This window comes from Rhinatrema bivittatum, chromosome 8 (assembly GCF_901001135.1).
Source record: "Rhinatrema bivittatum chromosome 8, aRhiBiv1.1, whole genome shotgun sequence".
Taxonomy (NCBI): Eukaryota; Metazoa; Chordata; class Amphibia; order Gymnophiona; family Rhinatrematidae; genus Rhinatrema; species Rhinatrema bivittatum.
In genome coordinates, this window is record NC_042622.1 from 143499815 (window position 1) to 143527376 (window position 27562).

The 27562-nt window shown below is 47.3% G+C and overlaps 1 protein-coding gene across 1 annotated transcript in view; it reads left to right on the top strand.

Moving 5' to 3' along the window:
* NRXN2 (neurexin 2) overlaps window positions 1-27562 on the top strand; it is a 1120399-nt gene that overhangs the window by 9282 nt on the left and 1083555 nt on the right. The window contains 1 exon segment of the mRNA XM_029612675.1: window positions 22982-22999. Coding sequence (XP_029468535.1) covers window positions 22982-22999 — 18 coding nt within the window.

A 27562-nucleotide genomic window follows, 5' to 3' on the forward strand; every position in this document is an offset into this window, starting at 1 on the left:
ACTTAGTGCTGCTTCTTCCTCCTGTCGGCTTCCCTCTGCAACTGGAACTGCACAAGTCCAGCAGATCTGCAAGGCTACAGGGCCCCGTGCAGTTTCTACTGAAGAGGAGAGCCAGCAGAGGGGAAAGTAGGAGCAGCTGCAGATAAGCCTGCTCTCTGACCCCCCCATGCTCCCCTGCTAGCGTGAGGACATCATGCAAGCCAGGAAAGAGAAAATGAAGACTGCAGCCACAGCATATCTGACATTCATCCAAGGCAAACTAATGTGCTGCGGCACACCGGTCGGGAAACAAGGACCTAGAGGCAGTTGTGAGTGATCTTATTTGTCCGTAATTTAGTATGATGTCACCGTGATGTCACTCTTCCTTTCATGTTTTTCACTAAGTAACAGAAATTTCACCACTCACACATGCCCCGTGCAAACTACATTTTTTTAAACCACTTTTAAGACATTGATATTATTCCATAAGTAACCCCTGGTGCAGTTTTCTTTGGGTGATTATTCTGGAACGTGTCACGCTTTGCCCGAAGAAAACTGGAAGCTCTAGGAAAAGGGGTCATGACATGAGGCTCAGAGGGGGGTAGCATGTCAAGATATATTATTTTGATGGAAAGGGTAGGGGGATATGTGGAATGGCCTTCCAGAGTGGGTAGCAGAGGTTAAAACAGTAACAGACTTCAGGAAGGCCTGAGATAAGCACAGAGTGTTATGGCTGCTGGTCGCGGCGGTCCGCGGTTGGGACCAAATGCTCACCTGTGACGTCGGGTCAGTGCTATGGCTCCTGCTGGAGCAGGCAGCCTTCCCCGGCGTTCCCCTCGCGGCCACGGCCACTGCTGAGGCTGGCCGCATGGCTCTGCATGGCCTGGAAGACTCCGCCCCTTCGGATTAGTTAGGGCCGCGCGCGTGGCTGAAGAAAATATTTAAAGGGGCCATGATAGGGAAGTTTTCGTGGCTCCTTCCCGGGACTCCTCCCTCACCCCATGTATTTAAGGCAAGGTCTGCTCCTCAGACCTTGCCTTGGTATTGAGGCTTCTGGTTGTTTGGATTCAGTGCTGGTGTTCCTGGTTCCTGGTCTCGGTCTTTGTCCCGCTACTGTTCTCCTCCCTTGTTGGACTGATTCTTGGCATCTGACCCTTGGACCGGCTGTCGTTCTTCTCTTGGCTTGACCTTGGACCGGCTGCGGACCCTTCTCCTGGCTTGCTCCTGGACTGGCTTCGGGCCATTCTCCTGAATTGCTTCTGGAATGGATTCGACCCTTCTCCTGGCTTCGACCCTCGGAACGGCTCCTGACCACTCTTTGGCTTCTACTCCTGGACTGACTTGACCTGCTGCAGGCGCCAGCCGTCTGGAATCCACGACCTGCAGGAGGCGCCTGCATCCAGACCAATCTTCAGTCTTCAGTGAGTCTCCTAAGTCCCAGCGGCCGGGTTCCTACGGGCTCCTCCTGGGGGAACCACGAGCTTCCAGGGCGAAGTCTTCATTCAACTGCCGAACCTTCAAACCTTGCCTTCCGACAGTAGGTTGACTCTCTCTTTAGTAGCGCTAACTTTACCTCTGAAGAGGGGTCCACTACGGAGTCGTAACACAGAGGACCCTTAGTTGCAAAAAAGGAAGAGACAGTAGAAATATGACCTAGCAGCATGTGTTTAAAGTACTCTCCTTGAATGATTCAAAAGGTGTTGGACTGCCAGAGTGAATGGCAAAGTGGATAATATGAAACATTAGAATTCCAAATGGAAATACAGGCTGGGTCCGTCTGGCAGGCTTTGATGATAGAATTAACACTACAGTAATAACTAGAATTCCTAGCACAAACACAGGCAACTACAGCCGGGTCTCTCTGGCAGGCTGCAAGTACAGTAATAATTAGCATTCCTAGCGGAAACACAGGTGCTCATGCAGCTAGCGCATGGCAGGCTATGCAATGAACCTAAGAGGCTGGATGTTTTGGCAACAGTCTTGCTGGTATTTGTAGATAGCTAGATTAGGCTCAGGGCTGGTGCTAGATTTTTGCAGCTCTGTGCAAACAATTACTGTGCTGCCTCCTCCTCATTCTGTTATTTTTTTTTAACACTTACAGGGGAGGAACCGTGTGCCCTGGGTTGTCTCTCCCCCTCATGTGCTAAATAAACAAACGGGCCGATACAGAAAAAGTCGCGAGAGAGCGGGCGAGTGCCCAGGCCACTCTCCTGCGCGCGCGATTTAATATGCAAATGAGGGCCCATGGTAAAAAGAGGCGCTAGGGACACTAGCGCGTCCCTAGCGCCTCTTTTTTGACAGGAGCGGCGGCTGTCAGTGAGTTTGACAGCCGATGCTCAATTTTGCCGGCGTCGGTTCTCAAACCCGCTGACAGCCACGGGTTCGGAAAACGGACGCCAGCATAATTGAGCGTCCATCTTCCGACCCGTGGGCCGCTGGCCGATTTAAATATTGTTTTTTTAAAAAAAATTTTATTTTTGGGGCCTCCGACATAATATCGCTATGATATTAAGTCGGAGGGTGTACAGAAAAGCAGTTTTTTCTGCTTTTCTGTACACTTCCCCGGCGCTGGCAGAAATGAATGCCAGCCTTTGGGCAGGCGTTCATTTTTTAAAGTAAAATGTGTGGCTTCGCTGCACATTTTGCTTTCTGGATCGCGCTGGAATAACTAATAGGGCCATCAACATGCATTTGAATGTTGCGGGCGCTATTAGTTTCGGGGGGTTTGGACGCGCGTTTTCGACGCGCTATTACCCGTTACTGAATAAGGGGTAAAGCTTAATAATAAGGGGGTAAGTTTTCGACGCGCTATTACCCCTTACTGAATAAGGGGTAAAGCTTAATAATAAGGGGGTAAGTTTTTGACACGCTATTACCCCTTACTGAATAAGGGGTAAAGCTAGCACGTCGAAAACACGTGTCCAAACGCGGGCTAATCTTATGCTCCACTGGAGCGCACTGTACTGTATTGGCCTGAAAGTGCTCCCAACTGCCACTAGCAATGGTGTGATGGGCACAAAAGACACCTTATGCTGTGGTCATATGCATTATGTAAAAGAGACCTGTCTTCTGCTCAGTTTGTGATCTGAATGGGAGACCTGCTTTCTGTTTTTTTCTTTTTTTTTTTTTGCTATCATCACCAATACACACATTCTCTTTTCAATAGGATTGCCATGAAATGACTGCATTTAAAAAAAAATAAAATTCACAGTGCAAACTAGGATAAAACTTAAAATGTGACAATCTCCATGGGCTTCTACTGAATGACATCACTGGCTGACAAAATGGCCACCTCTGACTCAACTAGACCAGACAAGAAAATCCTGCAAAATATTGGCAGTAGAAAATGATCATGAATTTGACTCCAAGGTATCCTGCTATAGTAAACTACAATTAGCAAAGAAAGAAGACACTTTTTAATTTCAATTTTTTTTTGTTTGAGGAAAGGAAAGATGAAGGAATCAGAGAAAGGTGACAGTGAGGAAAAGAGGATTCAGACATAGAGGAAAGGAATATATGATTTGCAGATTGGGGGGTGGAGGCAGCAGGGGAGAGGGAAGAGAAAGATTGGGAAAGCAAGGAACATGGTAATGGGAAAAGGGGTACAGAGATGGGTCAGGAGGCGGGTGGGTCATACTGGTAGAAAGCTTTCCAATTCATTAATGAATTAGTGGGGATCTAATCTAACCTGAGGGAAAAATGAGAACTAATTGCTTGGAGCCAAGCCAGGGTGCACACGCGATGCATCAAGCGAGTCTCGCAAGGAAAAAAAAAAACCTATAGAACAATTTTCATAAAAAGTTCATTAAATTTAATTTGGCCAGATTGTTGTTGAGGCAATTAGAGGGCAGAGATCGAGACCGGTAATGAAATTATGGTAAACAGAAACGCTTTGACAGGACAGTGCCACGTGGGCGCAGACATCAAGAGCAGAGTAAATAACATGGTCATAAATGAATTTAAGAGGGTCTGGGAGGCGGATAAATCAGGCGCCTAAGGTGACATTGATTACGGGTGATATGCAAAGGCGTCTCGTGGGCTGGGTAGGTTGATGTTTCATAGTATGAAGGAAAGACTCAACTGGTGGATCCTTCTTCACTTTTCTTCATGCTGCCTTGGATCATGAAACCATAATTCATGGGGGGAATTCAGCTTTACAGATTCTGACCTTGCCCTGCAATGGAAGGTCTGTAGTTGACTTCAAGGCTCCATTATCTCTCACATGGAAAGTCCTAGGTTAAAATTCACACCTAAGACTGCACACCCGCATATCTGCGCATGTCCAGTTTCCATGTATTTCTGGAACACGCGGAAGACTTTGCCTCGGTGTGTGCCAGTCCTTAACTGGTGAGAATCTAAGAGGGAGGGATGTCTTTTGTTGTTTGCTTGCTTGGTGAACCTCAGCGATTCCTGAATCTTCACCAAAACATCATAGGTTTTAACTTTGTGCATTTTTTTTAATGTGAAAAAGTAAAGGAACCGTTTGTTATCGGCCCCTCGAGACATTCGGATGCTTCTCAGGCTGTGATCCCTTTTCATCAGACCAACAGAAGAATGGCCCAAAGATGATGCTAGGCCTCAGAGTTTATCACACAGGTCCCTCTTTCATATGAATGGAGGTGTTTTTAAAAAAAACAAAAAAAAACCCAAACCCTCCCCAAAATTCCTGTCTGAGTTTTATGGATTGGTTGATGCTGTTCATAGCTTGTTGGAGCAGATCAAAATACTGTACAGCTGTGTCGCAGAGATCTGTGCCTGTTCTTGGCTTTTTTCTCACCCCCTCTTAAACTTTCCGACTGAAGACAAACTCCTAATCTGTAGCTTTGATTCAGTGGCATACTGAGGGTCTCTGACACCCTATTGTGTACCTCCCCCGTGCTCCCCCACTCTCTTATAGTAATGCTTACAGTCATAGAAAGTTACCCTAATGCAAATCCCAAAAAAGAAATGAACTGACAGACTGTTGTGAATAACCAGTGGGGTGAAAGCTTCCCTGTGCTCACGAGACAGGGGCAGTGATGAGAAAAGGGGATCACTTGCGCTATTAGGGTGAAGGCTGACTTCAGTCTAGAAGTCCCCATTTGGTCACCCTCTTTGGGTCCACATAAAAAAAAAAAAATTCCCACTGTCCAGCTGGTTATTGAAACATGGAGAAACTTATTCAGCTACTGGTGTGCCAGAGGCTGGGAAGGGAGGCCTGAAATTTGAAAAGAAAAAGACTGGAGAAAAGATAATGGGCAAAGATCCCCTTGAAATAAGTGAGAAAGGAGACCCACCAAGTTCAGCCTTTCTGAGAGAGCACCCAGGGACCATTATTAGACTGGCTCAGCTAGGCAGAATCAGACACGTCACAATAACTTTGTAATAATGAATCACAAAACAGTACTCAGACAAAATGGATTTTATTATTTTTCCGGTACTGAAAACAGAAGGATTGTTTTTTTCCTCCCCAAACAAGAAATGCTCAGTTTTATGCTGTATATTATTAGTTTAATAAGAATTATACCATGGCCCGCACAAGCCACACGGCAGTAACCAAGAGGCAACAAATATTACACCATTTACCAATCAATACTGAGATACAACAAAAAAAAAATGGTGTTTACAATGTTAATTATTTTATTACAATGTACATCACATAACATGAAATATCACACCACTATACATCAGTCAAAACCCTAAAAAATATCCACCCCAACTAGGACCTAGTTTCGACGACTCCACTTGTCTTCTTCAAGGGACATCCAATTAAAACCACACTCTCACATGTGCAGGTAACATACGACTTTTACATAATATCTGATCATTGAACATATTTTTATTTTCTTCAGCATGGCCAAAAAATCGCTATCTTATGTTATTAGCTCAGAACATTAATCACCACCAACATAAATCATTCATTACACACTGACGTGTACAAGTAAATTTCAATGCGATAAACAAACCGCTCCTCTCCATAGACTGCAACAGCACTTTGATAGACCGTCTGCCGAAACTTCCTCCCAACGACGCAGTTTCAGCGTGCACGCAACGTCAGCATGCACGTACATGCGTGCATCACCTGACACCAAGCCACAGCCAGTGAAATCATTTTTGGGGGGTTTCTTTTAGCACTATACAAAACCTCCATAGGACAACCACAAAGTGACATCAACAGAACCCCCAAGGTGCCACACAGTCATAACTTCCAGGGGAAAAGCTTGGTTTATGTTAAGTCTCCTGCCCCACCAGCAGTTTCTCTTGAAAGGATTCAAGGCTGTTCTCTAAATCCCTTAGTAAGTAGTTTATCTTTTATCTTTATTTCAGATTTATGAATCGCTTAAAGTCATGGCACTAAGCGATGTACAGAGAAAAACATAAAAATAAATCAGACAATACAATACAGGCACAAAATGAAATACTAAACAAAACAAACCATCTAAAATAGGGAGACTCAGTACAACCTCAAGACAGCTTGAAAGAAATACCCAATTAAAAAGGACCTGATGTTAAAAGCCTAACATAAGCCCACTTACATAGTAACGACGACAGCTGAAAAAGACCAAACTAGTCTATCCAGTCTGCCCAGCAAGTTTCTTGTGGTAGCAACTGCCGCTCCGTGCAGGTTACCCCCATGTCTCTGAGGGTCGTAACTGCCGCTCCATGAGGGTTACCCCAAAGCCTTACGTTAAGGGTAGTAATAATTACAATCAAAACCAAACAACTGCCAAACCCATAACAAAATGACTGCTAGCAAAGTTTTTACGCGGTGAGCAGCCTTCTTGATATAATTCAGACAGTGCTGCTTGAATGTGTTTTGCTTTTGGACTTGGCTGTAGAAGCACTCCTGTGCTTTTTCCCCTGGTGTCTGTGTATCGGTACTCCGGACCGTAAAAGTTGAGGCCTAGCACTAACCTGTCGTCTGAATCCAATCCTTCTTTTTGCCTTTTGCCTCTGCCATTGAAGCGGAGAACAATGTTGCAAGTGCATCCAAAGAATGAAGGCTAATTAATTAAGGGTAGTAATCCCCATGCTTTCTGTTAGGGGTAGTATCTGCCTCCCCATGCGGCCTTTTCTTCATTTCTAACCTCCAGCCTTTAGGGATCGGCAGGGTTTATCTCATGCCCTTTGGAATCTGTTTACGGTTTTCGTCCTCACCATGTCTTCCGGAACGGTGTTCCAGGCATCCATCACCCTCTCCTACAAAGAAGCCAGTTTAAACAAGAATGTTTTAAAAGATGTTTCTTTGTGTATTCCATAAGGCGCAATTGTTCCAGGAGACAGCACCACAAAGATGGTGCCGCCATGGAAAATGCTCGTGTTTCTGCAAGTCGAGCCTGTTTGGGTGATGGAGCATCCAGCCAACCTCTCTGACTAGACCGCAAAGCACGAGCAGGAGTGCCTGTTTTTAATGAGGCTTTTGCCCAAGGAAAACTTCTTTAGTACGAATGTCTTGCTGTCTTTATGTCATGGCAGAAATCACTCTCTGGCCCCAAAACTGCAGAGCATGCTCATGTGGTGCTCACAATCTTGTAGTACTTTTTTTCCTTTTTTTTTTTGCTTTCTCCACCACCAGCAACAGCTGAACAGCAGCTTGTGGTTGCTGGTGGTGGAAAAAGGGGGAGCCACATCGCCCCACAAAACAGATATCCAGTAGATAAATTATTATAGGCTTCACTGCACTCTCACATTTAAAATGCAACTTTTCAAGCTTTGATTTCCGCAAACACTGTCATTACTAATTTTGTTCCACTTGGTAGTGTGTTCCTTGTTTGTTTTCACAAAATTAACTTTCCACCACCTCTTTTCCGATAACAAAATAAATTGTACATAGAACATAAATAATGTAATACTGGAAATTACATTCCAGTTGTGGGATTCTTAGCATTCTCAAAACTTTTACTGAGTCGGCATTAGAAAAGCCTAAAAATACTGTACACAATTTTGAAACAACATAGTTCCCTTCTCCAGAGGTCAGATCATAGACATTCATATCTGAAAACAGAACCTATATTGTCTCAATAGCTCATATACAATATTTTTTGCTAATAGTTAAAAAGATCACCGTCTAATCACGTTAGTTGGATAATACTTACCTGGGTAACTTAGAAGAGATATTCAGCAACATGGCTATGCTGCTGAATATCCCTGAAAATAATTGCCAGTTAACCAGATATGTCTTATCTGGCTATCTTTAGACCTGTTATTGAGCAGGTCTAACTTATCCGCCGAATGGAGCCAGATATTCAGCCACCACCAGTTAACTGGATAAGTCACCACTTAGCCAGTTAAGTGGTGCTGAATATTGATCTCACATAGATCCAGTAAAAGCTATCATAGCCTGCCAAGAATACAGTTTACCCCAGAAGCCAAATCTGCTACACCAGAACAGCACTAATGCCCAGAGCAAACAGCAACAAAGGAAAAAGCAGCATTGCAAATATTAATCCAGACCCTAGAAGGCCAATATACCTCCTTTTGAAAACAGAACCAAGTCAGACTGCTCCAGATCCTACACAGAAACTACACACTAGCAGAATCCCTCATCTCGATCAAACATGCAGAACACATACAGAATAAAGAGACCATAAAGTATAATAGAAAGCTGCAGACAAAAATTGAATGGGAAATCACAACAAGCAAGATTCTGTATGCAGTACAACAATGGAAAAACAGAAACATCACTATGCCTCATAAAACATCAAATAGAAAATATAAAACATCAATCATAATATTAAAAACATACTAAGAAAAAGAATATTTCAAAATAGTTGACAAATAGAACATTCAGTAATTAAACTCATATAAAAAAAATGTTAAAGTTCCCAAAATCAATGAATTATTTCAAAAGAGCAGACACATCAAATAATAATTAAAACTAATAAATTCACCACTCTCCATATCTGGGAACTTTTGATTTCCAGTCAACCTGAGCTTGTCATGAATTAGTTGGAAGAGGAGAGGTCACCCAAAACTTTACCCTCTCTATCTCATACATACAAACTAATACACATTTTCATTCTCTGGAACATACATGCTCACATTCTCTCACATGCTTGCTCACACACACGCACACACACACACTCTTCTCCTCCCCCTCCCAGAACACACAAGATGCGGCAGCCTCTACCTTCAGCCCATGCAGTCTATGATATGAATCATTTTTCCTTTCAGGGCATGGGATGCTGCTCCTGCTCTTTTCTAATGGCCACATGGGCCAGTGTTGCTCCTGATCCTTTCTTCTCACTCACTCACCCACCTGCCTTCTCTTTCTTCCCTTTCCCTCCCTCACTCACCTCATCTCACACCGTCACCCCATCCCCTCTTACCCACTCCTTCTCCCTTTCCTTCCCTCCCCTCTCGCTCACTCCTCCTTCCTTTCCTTCCCTCCCTTTCCCTCTCAATCACTCTCTTCCCTTTCACCCCTTTTGTTCCTTCTCCTTCCTTCCCCCTCACTCAGCCCTCTTTCCTTCTCCTCATGCCTCTTCCCTTCCCTTCCCTCCTCTTACGATTCAATGAATCGGTGAACCCCTGGGCCGCAACGATAAGATGTTTAAAGGACTTACCACAGTTTCTCGTTGGCGGGAGATGGACCTCAGGGACGGGAACCAGGTGATGAAGTCATGCCAGCGGAGCAGTGGCTAGGCAGATAGTATGGAAGAGTTCAAGACAGTCCAGCGTCGAAGGCAGGTGGCAGGCAAGGCAAAGTCCAATATCCAAAGCAGGGTCAAAGGCAGGCGGCAGGCAAGGCAAAGTCCAATATCCAAAGCAGGGTCAAAGGCAGGTGGCAGGCAAGGCAAAGTCCAATATCCGAAGCAGGGTCAAAGGCAGGCGGCAGGCAAGTGAGGCATAAGACACGCCAAACTGGACCTATTGCAAGGCACTGAGGAACCTTCAAAGGCCTCCTTAAATAGTCCTGGACAGAAAGTAGTTCCTGGGAGCTTAGAATGATTTCCTGCCATGGCTCCTATAACTGGGGGGAGGAGCCAAGTGCCTGCGTCCGACAGAGGCTGTCCTTGCAGGAGCAATGCTGCCAGTCTCCTGCTGTTTCTGCCGTCGATGATGGTGGCACGGGAAGCGCCGAGGAGCCCTGCATCTTCCTCTGCTGGCGGCAGCCTGAGGAGCCTTGAAGCAGCCACAATGCAGGGGCCGGTTTGCCAGTTCCCTGCCGCGGCTGTCACTGCCGGTAAGTGTGGCTGGTCTAGGGGATCGGCCACTGCCGATCGCAACAGTACCCTTTCCTCTAAGACCTCTTCCTGGAGGCCTAGGCTTTCCCGGATGAGTGGTATGAAAATCCACAAGTATTTTGTCCAATATATTCTTCATGGGTTCCCACAAATTTTCCTCCGGGCCGTACCCCTCCCAGGCTATGAGGTACTCCCATTGCCTCTTTTGATGGCGAACATTCAGGATCTCTCTTACTTGGTAAGTCTCTTCTTCCTCTAATTAAGTTAGATATTTCACTTAGAGGCAGTTTCAACACTGCTCTCTTCATTAATGGTGGGGGTGGAAGGGAAATAGAATCAAAAGGTTACTAAGAGCCAAGAGTAACAGATAAGTATGAGAAAAAAAAAGTGCAAAACTTGCTGGGCAGACTAGATGGGCTGTTTGGTCTTCTTCTGCCGTCATTTCTATGTTTCTATGTTTCTATGATATTTCCTGGGGAGCAGGCAGCTTACGAGTAGGCCATGATAGGATCACCGGTTTCAAAAGGGAAACAAGGAAAACATTATGGATTTATGCAGTTGATAAGTGACAGGAGTGACCTGTCTCAGAATCGGAAAAGGTCCCACATAACATGGGGCTAGCCTCATGGAAGGCACCCGTAATCGAAAGTTGCGGGTGCTAAGCCAAACATTTTCTCCAACCTTAAGTTGAGGTGCTGGCCGTTGATGTTTATCTGTGGTATTTTTTGTTCTTTGAGCAGCCTGGCAGATCATGGTTTCAATCTGAGTCCATAATGCCTGGAGATCCTGTGCTGTCATCTGAGCAGCTGGGGAAGGAACGGATAAAGGTATCAGAAGAGGAGGAAGCGGTTGTTTCCCATAGACACAGAGAAAGGGCGAGGATCCCATAGTAGCGTTGCTATGACTATTATGGGAGAATTTACCCATGGGAGAAGGTCGGCCCAATCATCCTGACGTTTGTTCACAAAGGCTCTTAAAAAGGTCTTTAATGTGCGGTTAGTTCATTCAGTTTGTCCATTGGCCTGGGAGTGGTAGGCTGTGGTAAAATCCAATTTTTAAAATCCAAATTTACTGCACAAAGACCGCCAATATTTAGCCGTGAACTTGGTTCCATGGTCTGAAACAATATGGCGAGGTAATCCATGTAATCAAAAAATGTGTGTTGTGAACAACTTGGCCAGTTCTGGAACAGAGGGTAGTGCTGGAAGAGTGATAAAGTGGGCCATTTTAGAAAAACTGTCAATGACCACCAAAATCACCCGATTCCCATTGGAAGTAGGTAAATCTACCACAAAATCAGTAGCAATTTGAGTCCAGGGTTCCTTGGGTGCAGGTAGAGACTGTAACAAGCCCCAAGGACCTCCTACCGGAGTTTTCTGCCAGGCGCAGGTTGGGCATGAGTCCACATAGGTTCTCACATCCTGGTACATCAATGGCCACCAAAAATATCTTCGGAGGAGCGAGAGGGTTCGAGCTCAACCTGGATATCCAGCCACTTTAGAATCATGGGCCCATTCCAACAAGCTTTGTCGTAACCAGGTTGGAATGACAGTTTTCCCCGGGGGAACTGTATCAGTAGTGGCCACCAGGATGCGTTCTGGATCGATAATGAAGCCCGGTGGGTTTGGATAATCTTTGGCCTCAGAGGCACGAGAGAGGGCATCTGCTCTGATGTTTTGGTGGCTGGTCTGTACTTTACCAGGAAATCAAAACAGTTAAAAAATAAGGACCAGCGCACTTGACAGAGATTTAGACGTTGGGCTTGACGAAGATGTTCTAGATTCTTAAGATCAGAATAGACCGTAATGGTATGTTGTGCTCCCTCCAACCATTGTTGCCAAGCCTCAAAAGCCAGTTTTATGGCCAGGAGCTACTTATCCCCGATACCATATCCTTTTTCAGCAGCAGAGAATTTGCGAGAAAAATAGGAACAAGGGTGGAAAACCCCCTTAGTAGAAATTTGACCCAAGACAGCCCCAACAGCAGTTGAGGAGGCATCCACTTCTAAAACAAAAGGATATGCAGAATCCGGATGGTGAAGGCAGGTTTCAGAAAGAAAGGCCTTCTTTAGCCTGGAAAAAGCGTCCACTGCCTCCATAGACCACTCCCTGGTATTGGCTCCTTTTTGAGTTAATGCGGTCAATGGAGCAACTAATTGGGCATAATGAGGAATGAAGTGCCTGTAAAAATTGGCAAAACCCAAGAATCATTGCAGGGAGCACAGACAGGAGGGCAGGGGCCAGTCCTGAATGCAGGCCACTTTATCTGGATCCATTTGGAACCCGGTATTGGAAATAATGTATCCCAAAAAGGGCAAGGACTTGGCTTCAAAAATACATTTTTCCAACTTAACATAAAGCTTGTGAGCTCGCAGATGATGCAGTACTTGTTGGACATCATAGCGGTGAGATTGAAGATCTCGGGAAAAAATCAGTATGTCATCCAGATAGACAACTACTTTATTGTACAATAGATCCCAAAAAGTTTCATTCATCATAGACTGGAAAACTGCAGGTGCGTTGCACAGTCCGAAGGGCATTACTAAATATTCAAAATGTCCATCCTGAGTATTAAAAGCAGTCTTCCATTCGTTATATGCCCCTCGTAGATCAAATTTCATAAATACTTGGGCGCCCTGTAACCAGTCCAATAATTCTGGAATGAGGGGCAACAGGTAACGATCTTTCATGGTTATGGCATTCAAGCCTCGATAATCTATGCAGAGCTGTAAAGTACCATCTTTTTTGGCCACAAAGAAAAAACAGGCTCTAGCCGGCAATGTTGACGAACAAATGAATTCCCAGTCTAAATTCTCCTGGATGTATTGGGCCATAGCCTGGATCTCAGGAAGTGATAACGGATACACCCTTCCTCGAGGAGGTATGGTCCCAGGAAGCAGATTGATGGCACAATCAAACTGCCGATGTTCAGGTAGAATGTCTGCATTTTCTTTGGAGAATACATCAGCATAACTGGAGTATTGTAAAGGGAGATCTCCTGAGGTGGTAGCAAGACAGACAGTGAGAGGACGTGTCACTGGAAGAAGGCATTGCTGTTGACATTGTTAGTTCCATTTGGTTATCTGAAGTGTCTCCCAATCGATCATGGGGGAATGTTTTTGGAGCCAAGGCATCCCTAGAATGACTGGATGAACGGCTTTGTCAATGACATGAAGGGAGATCTTTTCCATATGTAGTATACCAGTCCTGTGGCGCACCGGAAGTGTAGTCCGAAGGATTCGTCCAGGAAGTGGATTTCCGGATATAGAAGAAAGTACCAATGGTGTCTCTCGTAGTGCAGTAGGTAAACCAAGGTATTCAACCAGATTACTCATAATAAAATTCCCTCCTGCCCCAGAATCCAGAAGAGCCAAGGTAGAGAATTCTTGCTGGTTCTGAATCAACGTTACGGGAAGAATAAGCTGGGGAGCAGAGCCAGTAAAACTTAGAACCATCTCCCTGATTGGTTCTAGGCTCTGAGGTTTCCCCCTTTCTCAGGACAATTGGCCAGAAAATGCCCCTTTCCAGCGCAGTATAAACATAAGCCTTGAGTTTGGCGATGCCGTCTTTCTTCGGTCATTAAAGGACTCCTCCCTAATTGCATAGGTTCTTCTGGCTGAAGGCTCGCAGCAGTAGGCTGGGACTTGACAGTGGCCTGGAGAAGGATGGTGCCAGAGTGATTGGTCTACGTGGCCCACGCAATTCCCTGGAGCATTGCTGAAGATGCCAATTGATTTTGCCATCTAGATCAATCAGACCATCCAAAGAATCAGGGAGATCTCAAGCAGCCAACTCATCTTTGATTTGGGTGGCTAGCCCTTCCAAAAAAAATACTCTGTAAACTGTCCTCTCAACAATTTAATTCGGTAGCCATTGTCCGAAATTCGATGGCGTAATCGGATAATGTACGAGCGCCTTGACGTAGATGAAGAATATCTAACCCTGTAGCCACCAAACGACCGGGATCATCAAAGGTCCGTTTAAAAACCTGGAGGAAATGTTGAAGATCCTGAAGAATTGGATCTCCCCTCTCCCATAGTGGGGATGCCCAGGCCAGAGCCTTGCCGTCTAACAATGAAAATATGAAGGTGGTCTTTATGTATCCAAAGGAAACTGTGCTGGTTGCAGTGAAAAGTGCATTGAACACTGATTGAGAAAACCTCAACGTTGTCCTGGATCACCTGCATACCTGGGAGGGGCTGGTAATCGAATGGGAGAGGCGCTAGGTGTTGGAACGGCTGGTGGTCCACTGGGAATTTCAGAGGCATCTAACCGGGAGCTGAGACGTTGTAGGGATGCCATCAGGGAATCTAGGCATTGCTGCTGCTGCTGTATTCTTAAAGCTAGGCCTGGAATAGCCTGGAGACCTGTTGTGTCCATCGGTTCCCGACGCCCTCTTTCCGCCCTCCTTACCTCTTTGGCGCCTCCCTCTTCGACTGCGGGAAGTTTGGCTGCCGCGGCATTCTTCTGCCGAAGTCCTCCAATGTCCCCGGACCAGCAAGATGCTGCAACCCGCCATGTTCCTGGCGTGGCCCCGATTGAAGTACTGGCGATGGCACGAACCTCAGGGGTGTCCCCCTGAGATGACGTCACCCGTGAGGGATATATAAGATCTTAAGAATTTGCTAACACATCGAGATAGCAAGGAATATATTGGAACGGACTCACTTCGGATTCCAAGCTACTCTGCCTCCTCGGACTTACCAGGGGTACCTGCTCCTCGGGGGCCTCGCTCTCTCCTTTGTTTTTCAGGTGACAGTCTGGAACCGGTACTCGCTCCTCAAGGGTCCTCGTTCCCAGACTTGCTCCGAATTCACTTCTGCCTGGAAGTCATCGCTGCCTACTACATCTGTGAATTACCATCACTCTCTCAGAGCTTTCCCTGGAACCAGGTACTCGCTCCTCGAGGGCCTATACATTCCAGCTCCTGGGCTTCTATGAGACATTGTGTGAGTGTTACCATTAGGTTCTATCCATGAACCCTGCATACCTTGCCTACTCACTATATTTCAGTTTTTCTACAGCTTAGCCTCCAGGGATCGCTGGTTCCAGTATCTGAGGGACTACAGCCCAGCCGGGCATTCCAGCTCACTACTGCCACCTCTGGTGGTTCAGTATACTGTCTAATAAAAGAACTAGTGTGTGTCTGTCTCCTAACTCTGAGCCTGACCGGTGGTCCCTCTTGGGATCTTCCCCCGGGGGCGTGGTCATCTGCCACCGGTCCAAGGATCCACCCACAACTCTCCTAAATAACAACAGACTGCTAACTCCTATCTGATTGATACACCCAACAGATAGCAGTTCCTAACAAGACCGGAGAGGTCCATCGGGTCCATGGCCTTGCAATCTGTTACAATTCAATGAATCGGTGAACCCTTGGGCCGCAACGATAAGATGTTTAAAGGGCCAACCACAGTTCTTCGTTGGCGGGAGATGGACCTCAGGGACAGTAACCAGGTGATGAGGTCATGCCAGCGGAGCAGTGGCTATGCAGATAGAATGGAAGAGCTCAAGATAGTCCAGGGTCGAAGGCAGGCGGCAGGCAAGGCAAAGTCCAATATCCAAATCAGGGTCAAAGGCAGGTGGCAGGCAAGCGAGGCAAAAGACACACCAAACTGGACCTATTGTAAGGCACTGTGGAACCCTCAAAGGCCTCCTTAAATAGTCCTGGACAGGAAGTGACTCCTGGGAGCTTAGAATGACTTCCTGCCGTGGCTCCTATAACTGGGGGGAGGAGCCAAGCACCTGCGTCCGACAGAGGCCGTCCCTGCAGGAGCAGTGCTGCCAGCCTCCTGCTGGTTCTGCCAATGATGATGGCGGCGCGGGGAGCGCCGAGGAGCCCTGCATCTGCCGCCGCCGGCGGCAGCCTGAGGAGCCTTGAAGCAGCTGCGATGCAGGGGCCGGTTTGCCGGTTCCCTGCCGCGGCTGTCGCTGCTGGTAAGTGCGGCTGGTCTAGGGGATCGGCCACCGCCAATCGCAACACCTCCCCTCTTACTCATCCCCCTTCTCTCTTACTCCTCCTCCCTTTCCTCCTCCTCTCTCACCCCCTTTCCATTCTTTACTCAGCTCAGTTGTTCTCTCTTCCCCTCCCTTCTCATTAATAAGGGGAATGGAAGGAAGGCAAGAGGAGAGGAGACCAGGGAGTGATAACATTCTCACTCCCCCTCCCTTCCCTTCCCTTTCACTACTTGCCTTGGTCCTTTCACTCCTTTAGTATTGCCATGATTTTCTTCAACCTGAGGGGTGGAGACCCCGTAGGCACGTCATCACCGTGCTGCCGCGGTTTACTGCCAGCAGGGGCGTGGAGACCCCCATAGGCTGGTCATCACTGTGCCACCGTGGTTTCAGTGCATGAGAGGAGGGGGTCACAGCGGGAGATCCCCTCCTGATGTATGAGACTTGGGCATGTTTGCGCTGACCTTCCAGCCCTGAGGCTCCCGCTGTGGCCCCCTTAACCCTGGGGGCCTTGGTCCCCCAGATCCCCTCTGCATGCCACTGCTTTGCTGTTGACTGGTGGGGGCTGGGGGTAGTGGTACTGGTGGTGGGTGTGGGTGTGCTTTTTTGCTGATTCCTTGGTAAAGATTGCTTTCAGGAAAAAAGAGAATAGTTCAGGTCTGCAGCTTTGGTTATCCAGCGAGCTTCTTAAGGAGATCTTAATACAAAATGTCAGGGAATATAATCTCAATGGAGAAAATGCCACCAAAATGGTTTCCCCCAGCCTTTTATGGCTTGTGTGGTGTTTAAAGTTCCTCACAATAGAGGGAGTGGGGCAGGGGTGTTTCCTCTCTCTGGAATTTCTTCCCATTTTGATGGTTTTGACCTCATATTTCGTCATCTCTTGAAATTGCTGTTGTGTTCCATTTTAGGCCAAGCTGCCTGCCTGGCAGGTTTGCAGAGAAGGGGCGGAAGGGGAGAAGTCCTGTATTGAAGAAGTGATGGAAGGTTTCAGATGTTGTGTAGGAGAGACCCAGTAAGAGGAAGAACTCAGAAATATGTTTTTATTGTCTCTTTGACACTTGGGGAGTCCCGGGCTTTCTTATGCCCAGTTCTAGAACATGGGGTTACTTTTGTATGAAGCTGAACAGGGATAACATAAGAAAATATGTTTTCACAGAGAGGGCGGTACAGTGTGAAACAGTCTTCCAGGGGAGGACCAAAAAAAAAAGTATCAGAATGCAAGAAAGCATGGAACAAACTCAGAGTTCTCCTAACCATGGGGCAAAGGGGGTAAAACTAGAGATCAAGCTAGAACTGCAGTGTCACAGCACGAAGGGGAAGTAGGCAGGGATTTCCTGTCCATGCACATAAAGCGTATAGAGGTCCTGTTTAGAGGAAAGGCACTCTGCAAACCATTGTTGCTCATGATGGCCAGGTATCCATATTTACTGCCGTTGCTGCTCTGTACATTCATCTGCTCCCTTTTCTCCTCTTAACCCTCCTGCCTCTTACATGCTGATGCATTGCTACTCAAAAACCAAATCTGCCAACCAAAAGCTGACTGATATTTTTCTAATAATATCAATGTTTAAGAATATGTGTGTGTGTGTGTAATATAATTAGCATCTAATTGCATTAATGCGTAATGAGGTATGATGGAGAATTATCGCATTAAAAGATTGTTAAGAATCAGCCGAGAGTGTTTAAATTCTGGATGGCTGGATTTAGGGTTTATTTTTAAAAGGTTCCTGGAGCGATGGGAAGCCAGTGTGGCCCGTTTAGACCCACCTTTCCTGTCTTTATGATAATTTCTCACAATGAAAATGTATCTGCCTCCTGCTGGCAGGGTAGTCATTTGCAGTGCTGATTGCCCTTTCAAGCAGGAGAGGTCTTAAGGGAGCACATGCTTAGTTAGGTAAACACATATATCACGAATGCATAGCTGCACAGATGTGAAAGCAGATCTGTATGTATGTTCACTCAGACGATGTGTGTTCTCTCCCACATGCTCACAGACTCATACACAGTCATATCACTAAACCCCACCCCCACCCCCACCACACACATGTTGCACGGCAAATAAGCACGAGCCCTCACATGCTACTACAACCCTACATAATGAACACGCTGTTGTACAGGCACCGCACTAGCACATGGTATGCATGCACCCACTGACACTACTCCCTTCCTTCAGGGGAGGAGAATTCTTCATTTCGGCTTGTCATCCCTTCTCTGGCCCCGTCCTTCAGGGTTCTTGTTTGTTTTCCTCTTTTCCCCATTTAAACACCACCTTCCTCTTGCTGCCATTTGAAGGCGGCAGCCTGGGTAAAGCGGAGGGAGGGACCATCTCTCATGTGTCTTGGGGCGGGGGACAGTGTTCCATCTCATTCTCTCTCTCCTGTCACTGGTCCCCTGTGAAAGGAAAGCAGTGAAATGCAGACGATAATTCCTCTCTCCCTGGGGATGCGTAGGAGCAGCGGTCCATCTTCTGCCATCTGGGACACGCTGGAGGTTCTGATTTAAGGCTCTTGTACCTTCCCGCCTCATAAATAGTAATGAGGAGATCAGGCTAGTTTAGGAGCCCTCTGTCCAAAGGGAATAAGCTGCAGTGGAGGGCAGGAAAGTACATGTGTGTATGTGTGTGTGTGTGTGCGTGTGTGTGTGTGTGTGTGTATGTGTGTGTGTGTGTGTGTGTGTGTGCATGCCCTTATCTGAGGGGAGAGGGGAGAGGGGGAGCACAGCAATGAAGGCGGGGAGAAGGATGCGTGATTGCTATCCATAGGACCTGCCTGTTAGGAAGCTGCTTCTCTCCATGGAACCTGTTGATGGGACTTCAGTTCATTTTCAAATAAAGGGGCCGATGCAATACAGTGCGCTCAGCTGAGCGCACTGTTTAACCCACGGTCGGACGTAGGTTTTGGACGCACGTCCACAACGCCTTATTCTATAAGGGGATTAGTGAGTCCAAAACGCGCGTCCAACACCCCCCCCCGTGAAACTACTAGCGCTCATCACATGCAAATGCATGTTGATGAGGCTATTAGCTATTCTCCCCTAACTGAAAAAAAAGTGTGTGCCCGATGCGCACATTTTTACCCTCAGAAATTAACACCTGCCCAGAGCAGGCGTTAATTTCTGAGCAGCCCAAAAAGTGTACAGAAAAGCAGAAAATACTGCTTTTCTGAATTTCCTCCGACTTAATATCGTGGCAATATTAAGTCGGAGGAACAAAAAGGACCAGAATGTTAAAAAAAAAAAAAAAGTGCCACGGTCAGGTGCTAGGGATGCACAATTTTCCCTAGTGCCTTTTTAGCGCGACCCCTCTTTTAAATATTTGATCGTGCACCCAGGAGATGTGCCTGGGCATGCGCTAGCATAGCGGGTGCTCAACACTGAGCACCCGTTTTCTGCCCAGATTTATTGCTTCAGCCCCTAAGTGTTTGTGGGGGAAACTCAGCTGCTGTCCAAAATATCAAAATGTGGGGGTTGGTTACTCTGTTTCTGTGCATGTTATCTCCAGGGATCTTGTCTTCATGTAGATTAGTTTTGCACATACCATGACAAAATGAACCTCCCTCATAAACCAGGATATGGTGGGCAGATGTAGTTTTTCAAATTTTCTGCTAGTGCTCTTAGTACTCGCATGGTACCTATGGTGTGTTTATGTGTCGCTGTCCATGGTACCTTGCTGGGAGGAACTGGTCACTGTCCATGGTACCACTTTGTTGGGTTTCTTTGAGGGTTTTTTGAAGAGGGAAGAGGTGGTAGGTAAGGGGGGGTCCCTCTTCATAGATATTATGTTTTGCAGCACTTGCTGCTTGACCTTGGTCTCTTGACGTCAATATTAGCTATCCTTGTTTGCCAACCTTGGTTGGTGGCAGTACTGAGAGCAGCAGAGTTCTTTGGGAGTCTGCAGCCCTGAATTGAAAAAAGCGATGGGCTGCAGAGCACCAAGTGTCTCAGGTGGGATCTGGCGAAAGAGACATGGGGCATGAGCAGGGCATCTTGTTTGTGCGGCTCGTTGGCTTCGATTGAACGGAAAGAGGACAGGCGCCGGGTGGGATCTCTCTCTCCGTTGAGAGTGCAGGAATACTCCCAGGATGACTTTTGGACGGACGAGCGCAGACTCGCTGTCTGGAACCGTGAAAGCAGCTGTGAAGTTTGCAGGGCACTAGACAGGCTTTCTCCCCCAACCCACCTGGCCCCAGGCTTCTTGCAGCAGAACTCAGTTCTGCTGTCTGGAATCTCTGCTCCATGGAACAGTTCCCTTTGCCAATATTAGTTGTCTGAGCTGGTGACAGGTACACAAAACACCATTTTTCTAACTGAACAAATACAGCTGGCTATATATGAAAACTGTTATCGCAGCAAGCAGAGAGAGGAGCCAGAACATGAGATAGGCAAGAACCTGAGACAGACAGGGAAGGTCAAGGCTCTGGCTTCACAGGCCTGTCCCAGCTCTTGCACTCAGATTTCTAGGAGGACTGACACTCACTCCCCTCCTTTGGCTATCTCTTCCCTACCCTTTCTTTCTCCCATTTTCTCTCTATCTCCTCTTTAGGTCATCTTTTCTCCCCCGTCCCTCTTTCTTCCTCTGTCTGGCTCTCTCTTAGCCTCTTCCCCCCATATCACCTTTGGCTTGCCTTAGTGGGAAAGATAAATCCTGCCATTGAGTTGTGCATTATAAGGGCCCTCCAGAACTGGGCAAGGAGAGAGAAAGAAATGTGTGTGTGTGTGTGAAAATCTGATGGGAAGAGACTTTGAGGAGGAAACATTGCCAGAGAGACTCGACTTTGAAAGGTAAGGAATGTGCACAGTCTGCTTGCAGGAAACAATGGGGCAGGTTGTGCAGGGGAGAGATTTCTGCAAGGGGATAATGAATTGCACCTAACACTACACCAATTCCCCAGGAGGTAGCCTGTCCCTGCCAGCAGCATCTGGACAATGGGTCTCCATGAAGGCATTTAAAGGCGAGGAGCTGACAGGCTGTTATTTCCTAGTGACTGTTGAGCACCCAGATACAGTGAGGCAACCTGACTCACCTGGAGTGGAAGTCACACACAGAACAAGTGACGGGACAGGGGCTTAGAATTGAGCCACAGGGGCATAAAGTGACTCACCTGGAGTAGAGGTTACCCACAAACAAAATCAGCAACAGAGCTGGGGACTAGAACTGAAGCGCATGGGGATGAAATGACTGTCCCCAGGGTCACATTTACATGCACATGCACAGAATCGGTGATAGAGTTGGGGACTATCCCTAAGGCACAGAGAAGTAATATCACATCCAGGGTCACACACAGTGACAGAGCCAAGGATTAGAACTCATGTCTCATTTCCACCTCTCTTATTTCCTTACCTGGCTCTGATATAAGATGGAGTTCCTTATAAGAAGCCAGTCCCAGGAGGTAATTAGAAACTTGGCCCCTGGCAGGAGGAGCCTTCCTCCCCTGTTCTAACACTGTTACTTTTGCCTGATGCCCATACACACCAGGGCCAGCCACAGAAATGTCAGAGGAGGATTTAGTGATGCCACCAGAGGAGTGCTAATAGTGTTAAAATGCAGCCTGTCCAGGGCATCCGCAGGCCCAGGGGTTGCAAAGCAGCTAAACCATAAATCGTACAAAAATGTGTCCCCTTTCCCTAACTTCTTATCCTCCCTCAGGCCATTCTGGCTGTGCTATTCTCTTCCACGCTGCTGATTCTAAGAGGCAGTAATAACCAGGGCAGGTCAGTCCAGGCGGCGACTTACACTGTGGGGTGTGGTGGTTGGTTTTTTTTTTTTTTTTTTTTTTTACCAGATCAGATGCTTCCATGAAATCGATCCCGGCAGCTCCTCTTAAGCGGATTGACAGGAGCTTGCTCCGGGCACCTCCCTGGGGCGCCTTCCAGAGAGAGAACCTGCTCCCCCTCACTCTCCTCTCTGTTGCGAAGGGGGAGGGAATGCTGTCATTGTCAGGGCTGGATTTAAGATTATAGTGCCCATGGGCAGAAGACTGGGATGAGGGTGAGGGATTTTGCCCCCAGAAATCAAGAAGTAGCCAGAGAGAGTCCCAGGTTTTGGGTGCCTTCAGAACCTGGTGACCTAGGTATTTGCTTATGTTGCTTGTGCCTGCAGCTTGTAGCTCTTCCCTGCTGCCCTCTAGCTCCCAGCATCCCCTGCCTTTCCAGGCGCTAGGCAGGGAAACAGGGCATCCTGCAGGGGGAACTGGCATCCCGAATCCCGGGCTGGGTTCTGCCCCTGGAATATTCCCGACTCACAGCCTAAACATGGCCCAGGCTTCTGATGCCACTTTCTCCCAGGGGTGACCAGAGGGAGTTTGTAAAAGGGCGAAGCGAGTGGGCATGAGGTGGTCTCGCCTGTAGTGATCGCTTCCCTCAAGTGGCTTTTATCGCCGGAGGGAACCTTCCACTTGGCATTTATCTTTTTTTCCAATCTCTCAGAAAGGCTGGGTTTTGTGTAAGCACGAACACATGGTGGGACCTGCTTTAAAAAGATTTCCAGGTACACCTGGGCCTCAGAGAAATGCTTTTAATGCAGAACCCTGGCGTGTGTTTATTGCACTTACTAAATGTCCTGGGACCTAAAAAGATTCTAATTTTGCTTTTAGAAAGTTTTTTTTTTTTTTTTTTTTACATTGCAGCAGCTATTAGTGGGGTTTTGTTTGCCCATTCTAACTAAAGCTGCCTGGGATTTAAAATTTGGGCCAGGCCGGAGTAGGCTGTGATATCGAGAGGAAGATTTCAGCGGATGCTCAGCCGTAGGATGTGTTTCTGACCGGCGTTGCTTTGGGGCCTTTTTCACGCTTGCCCATTCCCCGTGCTACTTTTTGATTTATTAACTATATCTCTTTTTTCTTTTCTTCCCCGGTGGCCTTTTCTCTCCTGGATCGGTGACAGAAGAAACCACCATGGAAGGTGAGCAGCACTGAGTGTGCGATTTATTAAATTCATTCTCGACGTTGGCTGGTTTAAGCCGGAATTGGAAATGAAATGGGAAAAACCTTGTGCGTGCCTGACCGAACAAAAACTACCCTAAAATAAGCAAAAATTGGAAAATGTTGAACTCCATCTTCTTCACCTGCCAATGTGTCCCCACGTGGAGGGCGCTAATTAGTTGGAAGCCACGCTCCCGTAGGGCCAATGGCTACACGTGCAGACAGAAGCTGCCCCGGCTCTCAGCTTAATTGTCTGTTGTACCTAGAACATAAGAAATTCCCTCCCACCCTCTGAGTTTTAAAGGAATAAGTTTTCCGAGTCCTTTTGCACCCTCCCCGTGCTCCAGGTAGGACTTGCAGCAAGATGTGGCAGAGGTTCCAGGCTGGGGCCTGGTAGAAAATCACTTCTGTCTGGGGAGATTAGAAAATCATCTCTGTTTCACTTTATGTTCCCCAGTTGAGGTTACTAGGGCTCTGTTAATTAAGATTCATTTTAGCGTTTAGTAACCAGATCTGACCTGTTGACCTTGATCTGTATTGGCTCCCCCAGGACACGCTGGAGGAAATGATGTTTTTCTCTAGAAAGGTTTTGCCCTGGAGCAGTGTTCTGTAGGAGGGAGGAAGTGATGTGAGTGGGGTAGAAAGGATTGTTACAGGGGTGCTGTTGACCGAGATCCTCCCGAGTGCTTGCATAGCTACAAAGGGAGATTTTCAGGGGATTTTCTGGAAATGTTGTTGGCCTTCATGCTCTCTGGGAGGCTGTGTTTCAACCTATCTTCCTTGGGGTATTGTGGCACACATCTCTGGAGCTGCCAGGGGACAAAAGCAAGGTGGGTGTGGCAGGCTAGGGGGCTTGTGCGTCTTTCTGTCTGGAATCCTGGGAGAGGAGTAGGAAGGGTTGGGGACTGACTGCGCAGGGCTTCAATTCCAAGTTCTTCCCGCTAGGGGAACGATGCAGTAAGACGAATGCTGAGCAGCGAGATCCCCTGGACACCCGATGCAGTATTTAAATGAAGGGATGTGCAAACAAGGGCACGCTAGGGGAGAATTGTGCGTCTGTAGAGCTCAATTGCAACGGGCGCTCAATACGAGCATCCGTTTTTATCTGCTTCTTCAGGCTGATTTTATTTTTTTTTCTGAGATTGCTGAAGTGTTTTATATTAATAAGCACCCCTTGCTATGGATGTCTAAATTGTGCAATGAGAATTTTTTTTTTTTTTTTTTAAATCAAACCAATATACATTTATTTTTCTTTACTGAAAACAGAAAATTTAAGTACCACAACGATACTAAGTAGGAGGAAACACTCATGGTAACCCAGAGGTCTGTATCTTTAAAAATTTCTCGTGAGCCCTTGGCTTGCAAATTGACTTTACTCCACCTCCGGAGCTGGACTTAAATTTACCGTGTTAAAAAGTATGAGTATGAGTTGGGCACCCGGCGCTTTCCTGCATCGGGGGTGTAATAGCTAATAGCCTCATCTACATGGAATTTACATGGGATGGGTGCTGTCAGCTATGCATTTGTTTGAGCAAGCATTTTGGATGCGCTAATCTCCTTATTGCATGGGGTGCTAGTCTAGTGCATCCAAACTGTGCATAAACCTGTGCACTAGGCTGGGCGCACTATATTGCACCGGCCCCTAGCTATGGTATATAACAGTATCTCCCTGCGCCTCTGCGCTCATAGCTGTGGTATGTAACACTATCTCCCTGCGCCTCTGCGCTCATAGCTGTGGTATATAACACTATCTCCCTGCGCCTCTGCGCTCATAGCTGTGGTATGTAACACTATCTCCCTGCGCCTCTGCGCTCATAGCTGTGGTATGTAACACTATCTCCCTGCGCCTCTGCGCTCATAGCTGTGGTATATAACACTATCTCCCTGCGCCTCTGCGCTCATAGCTGTGGTATATAACACTATCTCCCTGCGCCTCTGCGCTCATAGCTGTGGTATGTAACACTATCTCCCTGCGCCTCTGCGCTCATAGCTGTGGTATGTAACACTATCTCCCTACGCCTCTGCGCTCATAGCTGTGGTATGTAACACTATCTCCCTGCGCCTCTGCGCTCATAGCTGTGGTATGTAACACTATCTCCCTGCGCCTCTGCGCTCATAGCTATGGTATCTCCCTGCGCCTCTGCGCTCATAGCTGTGGTATGTAACACTATCTCCCTGCGCCTCTGCGCTCATAGCTGTGGTATGTAACACTATCTCCCTGCGCCTCTGCGCTCATAGCTATGGTATATAACACTGTCTCCCTGCGCCTGTGCGCTCATAGCTGTGGTATGTAACACTATCTCCCTGCGCCTCTGCGCTCATAGCTGTGGTATGTAACACTATCTCCCTGCGCCTCTGCGCTCATAGCTATGGTATATAACACTATCTCCCTGCGCCTGTGCGCTCATAGCTGTGGTATATAACACTATCTCCCTGCGCCTCTGCGCTCATAGCTGTGGTATATAACACTATCTCCCTGCGCCTCTGCGCTCATAGCTGTGGTATCTCCCTGCGCCTCTGCGCTCATAGCTATGGTATGTAACACTATCTCCCTGCGCCTCTGCGCTCATAGCTATGGTATATAACACTGTCTCCCTGCGCCTGTGCGCTCATAGCTGTGGTATATAACACTATCTCCCTGCGCCTCTGCGCTCATAGCTGTGGTATATAACACTATCTCCCTGCGCCTCTGCGCTCATAGCTGTGGTATATAACACTATCTCCCTTCGCCTCTGCGCTCATAGCTGTGGTATATAACAGTATCTCCCTGCGCCTCTGCGCTCATAGCTGTGGTATATAACAGTATCTCCCTGCGCCTCTGCGCTCATAGCTGTGGTATCTCCCTGCGCCTCTGCGCTCATAGCTATGGTATGTAACACTATCTCCCTGCGCCTCTGCGCTCATAGCTATGGTATATAACACTGTCTCCCTGCGCCTCTGCGCTCATAGCTGTGGTATATAACACTATCTCCCTGCGCCTCTGCGCTCATAGCTGTGGTATATAACACTATCTCCCTGCGCCTCTGCGCTCATAGCTGTGGTATATAACACTATCTCCCTTCGCCTCTGCGCTCATAGCTGTGGTATATAACAGTATCTCCCTGCGCCTCTGCGCTCATAGCTATGGTATCTCCCTGCGCCTCTGCGCTCATAGCTATGGTATATAACACTATCTCCCTGCGCCTCTGCGCTCATAGCTATGGTATATAACACTATCTCCCTGCGCCTCTGCGCTCATAGCTGTGGTATATAACACTATCTCCCTGCGCCTCTGCGCTCATAGCTGTGGTATATAACACTATCTCCCTGCGCCTCTGCGCTCATAGCTATGGTATATAACACTATCTTCCTGCGCCTCTGCGCTCATAGCTATGGTATATAACACTGTCTCTCTGCGCCTGTGCGCTCATAGCTGTGGTATATAACACTATCTCCCTGCGCCTCTGCGCTCATAGCTATGGTATATAACACTATCTCCCTGCGCCTCTGCGCTCATAGCTGTGGTATATAACACTGTCTCCCTGCGCCTGTGCGCTCATAGCTATGGTATATAACACTATCTCCCTGCGCCTCTGCGCTCATAGCTGTGGTATATAACACTATCTCCCTGCGCCTCTGCGCTCATAGCTGTGGTATATAACACTGTCTCCCTGCGCCTGTGCGCTCATAGCTGTGGTATATAACACTGTCTCCCTGCGCCTGTGCGCTCATAGCTGTGGTATATAACACTATCTCCCTGCGCCTCTGCGCTCATAGCTGTGGTATATAACACTATCTCCCTGCGCCTCTGCGCTCATAGCTATGGTATATAACACTATCTCCCTGCGCCTCTGCGCTCATAGCTGTGGTATATAACACTATCTCCCTGCGCCTCTGTGCTCATCCCTGGCTCTGCTACTTTAGAGGTGGTGGGAAGTCAGTGTATTTCAAAATTCCTTCTTTTATCCTCCTGATCAGCTATGAATAACATTGGTTATGTGCTATTTTTAAGCTCTATATTCTGCTGAAGGTTGTAACCTTCCATAGCTAGACTTATTGTTTTGAATTTCCAGTAAATTCCCTGAAAATCTTGGTTATGACTGTGAGAGTTCTTGGCAGGGTCTCATCCAATAGCTTCACCTTAACAATCTTTTCCCCACCAAATTCTACCCCATCCACATAAGTTCCTTGCTCCTACAGCATGCCCGTTATAGCAGGTAGTTGGAGCGAGGATTTTAGCAGAAAATGCGGGATTGATTAGGGAATGCAAACACCCTTTTCTGGGGGCACCTGGAACAATCCAGTCAGATAGGCAGCTGGTGTTTACCCCAAGCATATCATTGGCACACAGGGACCTGAAAAAAAGCACAGCATGTGTTAAACAGCTGATGGTGAGACTGGCTCTGCAGGACTAAGCCAGGGGCTGAAGCCAGAGCTTCCAGCAAAATGCAGAGCGCGTAGAGGGGCTGCAAATATCAGAGGAGGCTCCAGCAAAGTGCTGTCTTGGCTAAATCCGAGGGCAGGTCTTGTAGTCTGGAGTCTGCCCAGATTACCGGAGTAGACA